Source organism: Thermobia domestica, chromosome 1 (genome assembly GCF_964235325.1).
Source record: "Thermobia domestica chromosome 1, izTheDome1.hap1.1, whole genome shotgun sequence".
NCBI lineage: Eukaryota > Metazoa > Arthropoda > Insecta > Zygentoma > Lepismatidae > Thermobia > Thermobia domestica.
Window position 1 is genome coordinate 107,190,986 of NC_137454.1, and position 13,850 is coordinate 107,204,835.

The window sequence follows — 13,850 nt, forward strand, 5'->3', positions numbered from 1 at the left end:
AACTTGGAAAAGGTCACTAATGCTGTATAGTTTGAAGCATGTAATGCAAGGGAGTAGAGCATGAGGAGTAGTACCGTGGTTATCTGAGATCGATAAGTCACGTACTGACGGAGGTATTCGGTATCTTGTTAAATGACAGAAGTAAGGTTTATAAAAGATGGCAACGCTGCAAAGCGGGAGTTTTTTTTACTCTTGATGTCATAATCGTCATCAGCGACCTCAAAAGCCCACGAGTACATAAACCCATACAAATTGCACGCTGTTTTCATATTTAACCAGATTGTTGGGATTCCAACCCGCTGTGCAACGTTGCCATCTTTTATAAACCTTCTTTGTCAGCTTTTACAAGATACCGTATATCTCGGTCAGTACGTGACTTATCGATCTCACATAGCCACGGAACTATCCCTCATGCTCTACCGCCTTGCATTATAGATTTTAAACCATAGAGCACTAGTGACATTTTCCGAGTTGTTGTACCCTTTACAAACTGAACTTTTCTCTTATATTGATGGCAACACTGTTCAGTGGATCCTGGTAGATTTAAGAGTCAGCGTAAACAGTTCTTGTCAATATCTGATTTAAGGTGTGCAAAACGTTAGTACCTTACTTCTTGTGTCCGCCAACGGTGTTTGCATTTAACACGTTTCACGTTATTTCTTGAAAAAGTTTGCAACACTGATCTGCGTTTATCATCTCTTTTGTCTTTACTTTTATTGCTGCTTCCATTGATGATATCGAATTTAGGTCATTCCATTTACAAAACATAACTTTTTCTTGGGTTGGCAACACTGTTCATCCGGTGATGTTAGCCAATATACGAGCAGATGTAATTCATTCTCTAGTTGCTTTGTGCAAAGTTTCATTTCTCTGTCTCTTTTAGATTCATTGTTATCACGATTGAAAATTCTAAATTATATTATAATGTGGAAACGTCATTTCATGACGGTCGTCAAGTCAGCACGGGTTAACGTTCTCGTAGTTAGCTGGTATTTCACTAATGCGTGTTTACAGTCACATAGAATACATTTGGGGTGTGTGCGTACCGCAACACGAAATTACCCAAAATAAGGGACACCCTAATATATATATATAATAGTTGATTACATATATACGGTGCGTTCGATAAGTTTCGAGACTACCTCGAAGTAAACTTAATACGCTTAACGATGCCGGTTCCACATACATCTCTTCCCGCGCCATACATTCGCGGAATGGGACGTAGATACTTTGAACGCCATAGGAAAGTCGTCCATTGGAATACTCTTCAGCATCGCCGCCGTATTCGTTTAAATGGATGTAACATCTTTAAAACGCTCCCCATTTGTGGCATATTTGAACTTATGAAAGAACATAAAATCAGCTGGGACCAAATTAGGCAAATATAGGGGGTGTTCAAGGACTCAAGGACTGAAACTTTTCTTTAGCCCAAAAATTGATGCACAAGAACATTGTCGTCATTCTGTACGTTTCGGTCGCGGTTCACTGCATTTAACACAAAACTTGACTCCATTCTCCCAACACTGACAATGAGGAAAGAAATACAACAAATAAAAAATGTGATAGTGGTGCTGATCCGTATACCAATGGACAACTTTCCTCGTCCATACTAGAGCCTCTATGACGAGTCTCACGAGTGTGTGGCGTGGTTAAGTTTGTATCAAGAGGAATGAACATGGTAATAAATGTTGCTGGCATCATTAAGTGTATTATTTCGAGGTTAGTTCCGGAACTTATTGAACGCATCGTATACATGTAATCAACTATACACTAGCAACAACAAAAACAGGTGTGCTATGACGTGAACGGCTACTTTGAACCTTCAATTTCCTTCTCTGTGAATTCGAAGTAAAATATCCCACAAGTTATCAAAGAACAAATTATTATTACTAGTAGTGACATTATTTTTCGGAAATTTGTCTTAAGTTACTTTTTCGCTCTCACCTTTCCATCTCAAGCAGAAGTAAAGCTGCTGGTCTACTTACCTTGCAAACATGTCCAAGGTCCAAGATCAGGGGAAGTGGTGTTCAGGGGAAGTTCAAAATGAATAGGACTTCATAATTTAATAGGTATAAAGAAAATTGTCTCTAATATAGAATGTGTGTCTAGGATACAGGGATGTCCAAATTGAGGGCTTTTAAACCAAAAATATTTGGGGTTTCTTTCAAATGTTAAGATTTTGTTCAAAATACACCAATATTTTGTTAAGTCATTATTAACTGCTAAATAATATTGTGCATTGTCACGGTCAACGTATCATGATATGAGGTGATTCCCATATCTTCGTCTCCCTTCCTGTTCCGTTAGTTCCTTGATAGATACCAAACATATGGCAGAAATGGAGGAACAATTGCAATATAAAATTACTTCATTTACTTCCTGAATTTCGTAAAAGAACAAAAAATATTTCCATTCACACGTTTTGTCTTCGTCGCGTACAAATGACATTGAAAATTAACCACAACCTTCAAGTGGGAGTAACTCTTGATTTTTTTTTTTTTTTTTTTTTTTTTACGTAATCTTTGGAGGGTTTGTTTCAATCCTTTGGAATTTTCAACGTCATATTTTTCTTTATTGTTGATTTCTTATTTAATCTCTCCAACATGCTTCGTCACCGCATCCGTTACTCAATATACGTAAGATTTTTTCGTGTGAATAATTAAGGAATGCAATCACGTGGGAGTCTATGAACTGCTAGACGTGTGCTTTACTGCTGTAGGAACTTCTAAAAATACTCTTTGGATTAATATAGTTATGTATGTGTCTATATGTACGTACGTATGTATTTATACATATGCAAAGTATGTATCACCTCAGAGTTTACATGTTTTATTCATAGATGAGCATAAGCAGCATGTTTTCTTTATGAGAAATCAGTTTATTTATTAAGATGTATATATTTAAAAAAATACACATTTTATTTTTACCTGAAATTTAGATAAACTAGCAACGCTTTGCTTTCTAAAAGTTTAAACAGATATCCATATGTTTCATATATATTATTTGCATAGCTACTTCCTTCAAGTCGGGTTTCCGAGTATGCACTTGCCATTTAAATGTCTGTCCTATGGGTGGGATCTCGAGTACGAACTTGCTAAATGTAGAGTATTAAAAAAAAAAAAAAAAGGACATTGCTGTGCCATCTATGGAGTTCTTAGAAAAGTCTTACTAGCAGGGCATTATTTATATAACGCCAGTAGGGTGATAGACAAGTAAGGATTTAAATGTCAACTAAGGTGTTAAGTAATTGGACAGCTGATAACCTAAAATAAAATTATACAGCATATTTTAAAATCTGCCTTTAATGCTCTGTAATAATAATAATAATAATAATAATAATAATAATAATAATAATAATAATAATAATAATAATAATAATAATAATAATAATAATAATAATAATAATAATAAGCCAGTAATATTATCAACAAGCAGGATAGAAAGAAAAGTCCTTAATGACCAGGACACACAGTAAAGAAGAAACGATTTTGCTTAAGTCCGACCACAACACCAGAGGAAAGTCATTTTCCTTCCTAGTCTAGTGGCTAGCACGTGCACCTCTGGTGCATGGAGTTCCGAGTTCGATTCCAGATGGGAAAAAATTGAAATTTGTATACATTATGTTAGTTCGGTTTCCACTTTAAACTGTAGGTTCTCGGTACTGAGAGGGGCTCTAAACAATTTGAGATTATGATACCAGTATCTTCTTCGGATATTGCCTTGCAATTGTAGGTCTTTACTTTAAAACGTCTGTAAAAAAGGAGGTGGTTGAAAAAATGGAAACAAATATATTTTGAGGAACAGGCAGAATTTTGAAAACAACTAATTGACACAATGTTGTACACTACGAACTGACGTTTCTACTAAGCTATATAGAGGACCCATCAGGAGATGGCCCCTGAAGTTTCTTTCCTGGTGTAGACGAAAAATGCAGTCTCTACTTTGGTTCTAGTGTTACCAACTACGGTCACTTTGTTTTACACCATTAAGAAAATTTTCATTTTAGATGCACCAGAAAGTCCTTGATACGTAAGTAGTGGCAACGCCGCTGCGGGTTATGAGATCTTTTCTTACTGGTTCCTTTATAGCTATTATTGTACGCGCTTCCGGCGTAGGAGATCCTGGTTCGATTTTCGGTGGGAGCTCTTGCAGTTTGGATCCTACGTTAAGCTGTAGGTCCCGTCTCATATAGCACCGATCCTGAACGGGAAACTGAATCAATCAATTAGTCAAATAGTAAGTTACCATGACCTTGACACAACGAACTCGAATATTTCACAAGAGAAAGTAGAATGGCCATGGGAAACAATGTTACTCTTCTTATCCGGAGAAACACAAGACGTAAATTCCATAAAAAAATTTATGAGATGAAAAACTTTTCTCGTCTCATTTCATAGGTAATACCTAGGTACTAATCTTATGTGCCTTAGAAAACCGTTTGAACTATATGCTACAATTGCAGACATAAGCATATACATTTTTCACTGACTGAGGTAAAATACTAGTAAACAATGTTAATCTTAAGCTAGATCTTGAGTTTGATTCTCGATGTCTGTAATATAAAAACAATATGCGTGTGTACCGCAACGTCATAACAAACCGTCAGTCTACGACAGTGATAAGCAAACTTTTTTAAAGAAGGAACCAAAGAAAAAAGAAAATTGCGGATCAATGTAATTAATTACACCGACAATGGTATATTTTACAACATTCGTGTAATAGTAAACAATAGAATTGATTGAAAAATTATGAAGGACAGTGTGATGAATAAAACTGTGAATACATTTCTAAAACTTTTCCATAATCTGGTTCGGACTAGTGTGAGTTGGTTTTTCAGAAGTGAAGTTAAAAATCCATCAGATTAGGAATCATGTCCCAAGCCGAGTAGGGGAACTGCATTTGTCCCGTGCGTCGCAGTTCTTTCATCACTGGTTTAGTGAATCAAATTCTCCCTAAACTTGTACCTTGTCAGATAAATTATGATAATTAACATGATTTCAAAATACTTTTTAGTACCTATGATTCTGGATAGAAGATACAGTTTCATCTTATGCTGTTAAAATTCGTCATATTCGACGACCATTATTCGAATATTCAGAATATTTGTTATTCGAATAGTCTTTATTCGAATCCTTATCGAACAATTATTTAATATTTGTTATTCGAACAATTATTCGAATATTCGGAATATTTGTTATTCGAATATTCGTTATTCGAATCGTTATCGAACAATTATTCAATATTTGTTATTCGAAATATTATTCGAGTATTCGGCACATATTTTAATCGAATATTCGTTATTAGAATCGTTATAGAACAATTATTCAATATTCTTTATTCGAAATATTCGAATATTCGGCATATATTTTATTCGAATATTCGTTATTCGAATGGTTATCAAACAATTATTCAATACTTATTTGAAAAATTATTCAAATATACGCCATATTTGTTATTCGAATATTCGTTATACGAATCGTTATCGAACAATTATTCAATATCCGTTATTTGAACAATTATTTGAATAGAAGCATATTTGTTACTCGAATATTCGTTATCTGAATCGTTATCGAACAATTATTTGAATATTCTGTATATTTGTTATTCGAATATTCGTTATCGAATCTTTATCGAACATTTTCAATATTCGTTAATCGAACATTTTTTTCGAATATTCGACATATTTGTTATTCGTTATTCGAATCGTTATCGAACAATTATTCAATATTCGTTATTCGAACAATTATTCGAATATTCGGCATATGTTTTTCGAATATTCGTTATTAAAATCGTTACCGAACAATTATTCAATATTTGTTATTCGAACAATTATTCAAATATTCGGCATATTTGTTATTCATTATTCGAATCATTATCGAAAAATTATTTAATATTCCTTATTCGAACAATTACTAGAATATTCGGCATATATGTTATTCGAATATTCGTTATTTGAATCGTTATCGAACAATCATTCAATATTTGTTATTCGAACAATTATTCGAACATTCGGTGAATTTGTTATTCGAATCGTTATCGAACAATTATTCGAATATTCGTTATTTGAACAATTATTCGAATAGTGGCATATTTGTTATTCGAAAATTCGTTATCCGAATCGTTATCGAACAACTATTCGAATATTCGGCATATTTGTTATTAGAATATTCGTTATTCGAATCGTTATCGTACATTATTCAATATTCATTGTTCGAACAATAGGAAATATGTATATTTCTTTAATAAACAATCCAACTAAAGCATCCAATGGGAAATGTTTATATTATACTGTGTCTTACATAAAATTCGTAAAGAAAAAATGCAGTCGTCATCATTAAAAATAAAATAGCACAAGGAACAGGAGAGTGTGTTTATATCCTGATGGAAATGTTCCTTTTTTCCAAACGACAGTTATAGTTAAACAAGCTGCGTCATCTTTGTTAGCACCAATATGACATCACAATCGACCACTTCCACTAGTGTGTACACACCGGGAGAGAAAAAAACGGGACCACAGAAAGAAAGAAAAAGTTACTTATTATCACAATTGGCATGATTCCTTTCATCAGCATTTACCTTCATGTTGGATATAGCTTAGGTAAACCGCAGCTCCTTTCACTCATTTACGTGACTAGGTCTACGTATTTAGACTATAGGGGGAAAATATGTGTATATTCCTATTCAAGTTGTAACAAAACAAATCAGAGGCTCATTTAGATGAGGAAGTAATAATGGTTCTTAACCGAAAGAACGCAAATCATTTAGCAACAGTGTTGAAGTTTGGTATGATGTTTTCCGATTCAGGATTTAGGATTTAGGAATTATAGTTTTAGGTTTTCGGCATTCATGGTCATTTTAGCCCGTCAAGTATGAGGGATGACGTCCCTCGGCGATCACACTATCCGAGGAAATGGAAGGAAGAATGGGGAGGAAGGAAGAAAGCAGTTTGGGACCTATATGTTGGGTACCATTCCGGCATTTACCTGGTATAAATGAGGAAAACCCAGGAAAATCTCACTCAGGATGGCTGGCCTAAAAAAGCTTTTACACTTTTTTGACCGAGTGTCCTCACCGGGAATCGAACCCGGGACCGCAGTTGCTGGTTCGATCTCAGACCATGGAGTTTGTGATGGACATAGTTTCCGTGAATTTTCTCAGGATTGTCTAATTTTCTTCTTCATTTTCATTCCATTAATTATTTCATAATCATTCCTAAACATTAATGTCTCCTTTAGCATACAGGGCATAATCATGGGAGCAGAGGCGGCACGTGAGAGAAGTCTTCGTCGCTTGAAACTAAGGGAATAAAGGTTATCTACTGCATTAATTATTGTATACACCAACATTTAAAGAATTCTTTGTTAGTTTAATCTCAAGCAAGATTTTTTTTTTTTTTTTTAACCAATGTGGTTCCCTAACAAGCCGTCTTTTCGTGGGACGTAAAATAAGAAATTTTATTTCACTTTTGTTTTTCATTTTCAAAGATTACTTTATTTCTATTTAAAATATTTAATATCGGTCTAGTGGTTAGTCCATATATTTTTGCTGTGCATCGCCTCGGGTCGACTCTTGCTTTCTTTTCACTTTAAACGGGAGGTCTCGTCCTATACAGTCTCGCTGCTGATAAAGGAGGTTAATACAAATCTGAAAATCCCAAAGCTTTGTGATTTTTTTTTTTTTTTTTGCATATTTTCTCTTTATAATACGCAAGTTACCAGAAAATAAACACCGTTCAGTTATGCAAAATTAAAAACACAATATTTATTGAAAAAAAAAAAGAATTCTGTTACATACCTGAATCTTCTCTCACTTCTCTACATAGTCACCACCTTCATTTAAACATTCATCGTATCTTATCACGAGTTTCAAAATTCCCATGTTATACTCTTCTGCCGTCCAATTCATTGGGCCAGGTAGTCACTGCATTCAAACAAAAATTTATATTTGATCATCCAATCTATAGTCTGGAGCTTGCTCCTAGCAATTTACACTTTTTCCCTTAGCTGAAAGAGTTTCAGTTCGCAAAATGTTTTGGAAGTGTTGAAGAGTTGGAGAATGCAGTGACCACCTGGCTTATTGAACTGGTGGCAGAAGAGTATTAACATAGGAATTCTGAAGCTCATGAACAGATATGACAAATGTTTAAATGAAGCTAGTGATCATGTAGGGAGGTGAAGGAAGCTTCAGGTATGTAACAGAATTGTTTTTTCCAATAACTGTTGTGTTTTTTATTTTGTATAACTAAACGGTCTCTATTTTCTGGATGACCCTCGTAATAGTTATTATAAAATATGGTCGCTTTTCTTAACTTGATATAAGAGCTATGAAACATTGGTAAAAATAAATAAATAAATTGAATCGTTACAAACTATGGAAACAAAGCTTACTTAACGTATTAATTCTTACTTCATGTAACAAGTATTAATACATTAGGTAAACCTCTTTCCCTTAGCTTGTAGCGATAAAATCTGTATTTTTTAAATCTCGTTTCCTCCCTTAAGAGCAGCCACTGGTAATTATTTGCTTTCGTTAAACATCTAACTTACAAAGTTATTTTCTTAAATTAAAAAAAAAAAAAAAAAATAGCTCCTGATTTTCTAAAGATTTGCAGTTCAAATATTCACTCAATGCTAACATAATTATAGTACAAAACTTTTGGATGAAGTATATTTAAACTACTGTATACTAATTAGTTATTACATAACTATCCACCGTTGCTAGAATCTACAAAATCTCTTCTATTGGAATAAAACAGGACCTGCAACTCTAGACCATTTACGTTTACCACCAACAGAAGCAACATAATGTAGTGCACCTCTAAAGCTCTTGCTTCCATCGCAGTCAACAGTGATATTTCGCTAATTTGCTGCTCATTAATACGGCTCAGATTTCTATGACGTACAAAATTTTGAAATTGTGCATGCATTTAGTCCCTAAAAATGACAAACACATGACCTAAAATATCACGTAACTTCACACTACTAGAGCACATGTCTTTAGGCATCTTGAAAACACTATACTCAGCGATGCTAAGATCTTTCACACAAAAACGTCTCAAACGAATGGTAAATATCCCCACACTCGAAAAATAGCCCTACGCTTAGTGAAAAAAAAAGTGCTATTTATTTCAGATGACCTGGGAATTCTCCCTGGTTATAGCTCCAGAAGGGTTTAATATGGATTACCAGTATTTTCGTAGTGTACTTTTTTTCATTCCTCGTTTATTGAAAGTTCTCCACGGATGTGGCTGGAAAACAGTTCTACCAACATACAAAGAAAGGGGATTTAAAGTATCACTGAAGGGGAGGAGAAAGAGAGAGAGAGAGACAGATAGAAGCTAATTTCTCTATTCGAAGTGGTTGATGTTATGAAGGTATGTTATCTTTACTTTTTATGCTGAACAGTATTTCTTCAAAACTTGGTACAAGGCCAGTTTTAAGAAAGGTAAATAACCTTGCAGTCAATACTGGCAAATATATGTTTCTGAGCACTAAGTACAACTAGTCTAAACTATGACCAAAAATGCCTTTTTATATCATTTCGGACCATATATATAACCTAAAACTTGTCATAGAAATCCTAGCCTTAATGATTATCATATCAATTTTAAGTGTAATACAGGATAAGCACACTTGGAATTTTATGTGCTTAAGGTTATTCAAGTTTGCTTATAAAATATGCAAGTAAGTACAACTTTGTTAATAATAGAAGGATACTAGCTGAAAAGCCAGTTCTTTTCATGGAAAGGAGAAGTTTATGGAAACATTTGAAAGATATATTTGAATCCCTTTCTCCCCAATCTTTAGGATGCGTATTTGAATGGAACGGATTTGATAAAAATCCAGTTGGAGGTAGATAATGACAATGTTCAAAAAATAATTTTAAACGGTTCACTTCAGTTTTATCATTGTAATAATACAAACTGGTAACAGATTTACACGTAGAAATTGCGCCCTTCCTCTCTCTCAAAGTGGAATTTTCGAAAATGCTGTGTCTCGTGTCCGCATATTTATAATGAGTTTATATTCTGATTTTCATCCTCTTAAGTTGAGGGGATCGCAGGATGTTCTATTTTGGTTAAAATTCCCCCTTTCCCTCCCCTCTTCTCCTTAAAATATATTTTAATAAAGATGACATGATAAAGAAAGTTTGAGGCAGATTATAACATTAAAAAAAATCATATCAAGGGATTCAACAATTTTCCCGCTATGCGATCACTAACTAAATCACTTTCATTCCTATTTACTAGATATAAAAGAAAAAAAGAAGATAAAAAGATCAATTATGTGATCCATATACGTTTAAAAAGAGACGAAAATCTCCATCAAAAGAAGAAAAGAAACATATGTATTCTGCCAACAACAGCTGGTGATTTCAAATAATATGATAATCAAATTCATTTGGGGGCGCATCATTTGAGGATGCACTAAAATGACTTTTAAAAATTTAGATTAGATATAAGCAATGAAGAAAATGATAATATTGCTATATTTTATAATATGTGGAAAACTTACCCAACATAAAAATTAACCAATCCCTGTTCTGGTAGATTTAACAATGCAGATACATCAGAACATTACACATAATTTCCATGACAAACAAATCATATTGTAAAAGATTCACAGAATAGGATGTGGCTTGACACTATACAGAGCACAAAAACTACGGCGAATGGATTTTACTTAGAAATTTTTGTACCAACTTATTATAGACTGTACGTTTCTCAGCAACACTTAACAATTATTTATAGGGTAAATTTTATGAACAAAATAAATTAAGTGTAGTTGTACACTTGTTGATTTCAAATAATCACTCAGACTGCACACAAACACAGCCATATAAATACGATGTTAGACAGGATATGAAATATTTCTTATCCAAGAGGTCCTGGGTTCGAAATACAACATTATTATTTCAAGGCAGCGGCGCCAATTTCTGTATATTTTTAGATGGGGGAGAATTGTTCAAGTATGTACATGTTTCGTTTATCCACGCCAAGATATCCAGATCCTAAGTACCTCAAGCAAATATGGAGGAAGGGGGGATGAATTCCATTGGTTGAAGGACTTACTTCTGATATCTGACCCCTAAACAGCGTTGAATCCCTACGCTAACCGCTTAGCCGTGAGGGAGCTCTCAATATAAAACAATGGAATAAAAAGATGGGTAAGGTGCTCAACACAGTTAAATTACGTACAAAGTTAACTTATGTTCAAAATTGTGTTTTGTTGAACCATGTAGGGTTACTTTCACTTGCAAACTTAGACTACTGAAATATGATGATATATAAAAACATCTAGGGAGAGAAAGAGAGAGCCCTAGAATAAATATCTAGAAGTTTATCAAAGGAGGTTGAGCGCTCAACTTCATATAATTTCAGATGTTTGGGTATATCGTTAAATGGTTGTTTTTTTTACATAATATTTCGCTCAAGGGGGCATAAAATCTCGAAACCTCCCTTGTGTACGCCACTGGTGAAAGCAAGTAAATAATAATAATAATGCTCCACTATTGAATTCTATTCTTTAAAGGCAATGGACGATAAATACAGGCTACGATGAAAGGTTTTAGTTTTATAAGGAGACTGACCTATAACCCTTCACACCAATCATTGAGTTAACTATATAACCCTGTTAGCCTATAGAAATCATCTTAAATTAGGAATCATGTTTAAGATAGCCTATAGACAGTCTTAAATAATGTAGTAAATGCAGGTAAGTCGTGAGAGACCGTGTTCTCCTCAATTTCTTGTTGTAATTACCGATGTTATAATCCACAACTTTGTATATATATATATATATATATATATATATATATATATATATATATATATATATATATATATATATATATATATATATATATATATATATAACTAGATATTTGTACCCATGGCAGTGATGGAACCTAGATGAATAACGACTCAATGGAGAGTGACCTACGGGTTTAAAATATTTTCTATGATTGCCGTTCAGATGGTATTAGTATAAGAACAAAGGCAATAAAAGCTAATAATTAGAGCTATGAACAGAAAAAAAATATTATTCATACATTATTTCACTATGTCTGAAAACATGCTTATCAAAATTAAGTTCATAACTTTTCGGAATAATATTATTTAAGAAATATAGTCAGTTGTTCTACACTGGTACCACCTACACGATAAATCTATGAAAAATTTGAAAACTGCATATCACTATTCAGTTGATATAACTGTAGTGCATTTGAATAATTTATGGCCTCACTCAAAATGAACTTTTTAAGTTTGGATCAAATCCTAAAGGCAGATAAACATTTTATCCTTCTTTTCCTGTCTTGGTTGAGAAAATTCAAATTTTGCAAGCCCGAACCGTGGCATAGTCCTGTGATCCAGATGGCTTCAGGCGGGATAGAATGGTGAGAAACAGCCTATGTGGAAAGGCTTGATTCTGTATGATGGTCTGTTCACCCATCAATCATAAGGACCCAAATCACAAAATCTCAAATCTTCCAGTATTTTCACAATTCTCCGAATTGTATACCATGAAGTGTTATAGAATTTACCAATTCGGACATGAACTTTATAATAAGCTGCCATTCGTGTAGAGTTTCATTCTGTGTTGTACTACTTCTATTAAACTTAGTTTATAATTTGCTCCAATATGGAGTTTTTGTACCAAATAACTAATTAAATTCAAATGGTGGGCATTTATGCACTTCATTCATTAATAGCAATGTGCTTTTTAATATTACACTTTGGCCAAGTCGACTAATGCACGATTTTTGTCCCAAAGTTGAAAAATTGTATTAAATTAGTTGCACTCAATATTTTTTAATCGCAACCAAAATGGCACGTAAGTCCGAGTTCATCTGCACTTAATAATAAACTTTACAAAGTAAATAAGTTGAAGATAGCATTGACACCAGTATATCCATATCTACACATTATAAAAATTCCAAATTCCAAAATATAACTTGTATTAAATAAAATATTTGTACGAAATAGGAGTTCGAGACACTCCGTCCAATCCTGGTGCCATTTTGTCTCGAACTGTCGAGTTCTAGTGGGGATTTAAGAAATATATTTAAAAAATATATATATATCCTTGGTAACAATTTTTCATTAATAAACCACACAAATCCTCGTATGTTAAATCACTGAATTGTTAATGTTACGTTTTAAAAAATTGTGGTATTATGGTTCCTTCCAGTTTTCAGAATTATTTATGTAGAAAGTTGTACAAAAATGAATTGAATTTTTATACTTTAACGACCGTTAATGCCCTTTAGGCTAAAGGAGACGGATAATTGACGAAAGTAAATGATTGTCATATTAAATTTTTTGTGCTTTCTCACGGAGAATACTTACAAACTTTTCTAAATTTACCATCTACATTCTTTAAAATTTCATTAACTTTGTGTCAGGTCAGATGTATCTCTAGAATGGAAATTTTTCAGGAGACACCTTTGAAGTTCAAATCTCACGAAAAATTTATATTTATTTTACGGTTACAACATAATTGAAGTTTCTTTTCTAATGCTAATAGTAAATGGTATTCTCTTTACGCAATTTAGTTTACATGAGATCTTGAAGTTCAAAGTTCTTTCCTGGAAAATTTCGGCTTTGGAGTTAACATCATTTGGCATCCAAGCAGTCCATATGTTTAATGATGAAACATATTTTCGGCATTTATTCCGAAGTTGGGCGTCCGCTTTCACCACGTTTTTTCGCTCTTATCTCCTTTCCACATTTTCTGCAATTTGTTATTAGGTTCATTAATCCGTGCTCTTCACAAACTTTTAAAAGATTTTGCTCGTTATCAACGTTTTGTTTCAGAAATGTTAAAACTGTTAGTTCATTGCCCTTGTAC

General features: G+C 33.5%; 1 protein-coding gene across 2 annotated transcripts in view; it reads right to left on the reverse strand.

Moving 5' to 3' along the window:
* The window catches only part of LOC145688058 (uncharacterized), a 418,358-nt gene that overhangs the window by 132,430 nt on the left and 272,078 nt on the right, over positions 1-13,850 (reverse strand). Inside the window, exon 1 of one of the 2 annotated variants that reach the window (XM_081761775.1) lies at positions 10,515-10,697. The exons of the other annotated variant lie outside the window; for it this stretch is intronic. Coding sequence (XP_081617901.1) covers positions 10,515-10,521 — 7 coding nt within the window. The 5' untranslated portion in view covers positions 10,522-10,697. Of the gene's footprint in view, positions 1-10,514; positions 10,698-13,850 lie in introns of those variants that run through there. 2 annotated transcript variants of the gene reach the window in all.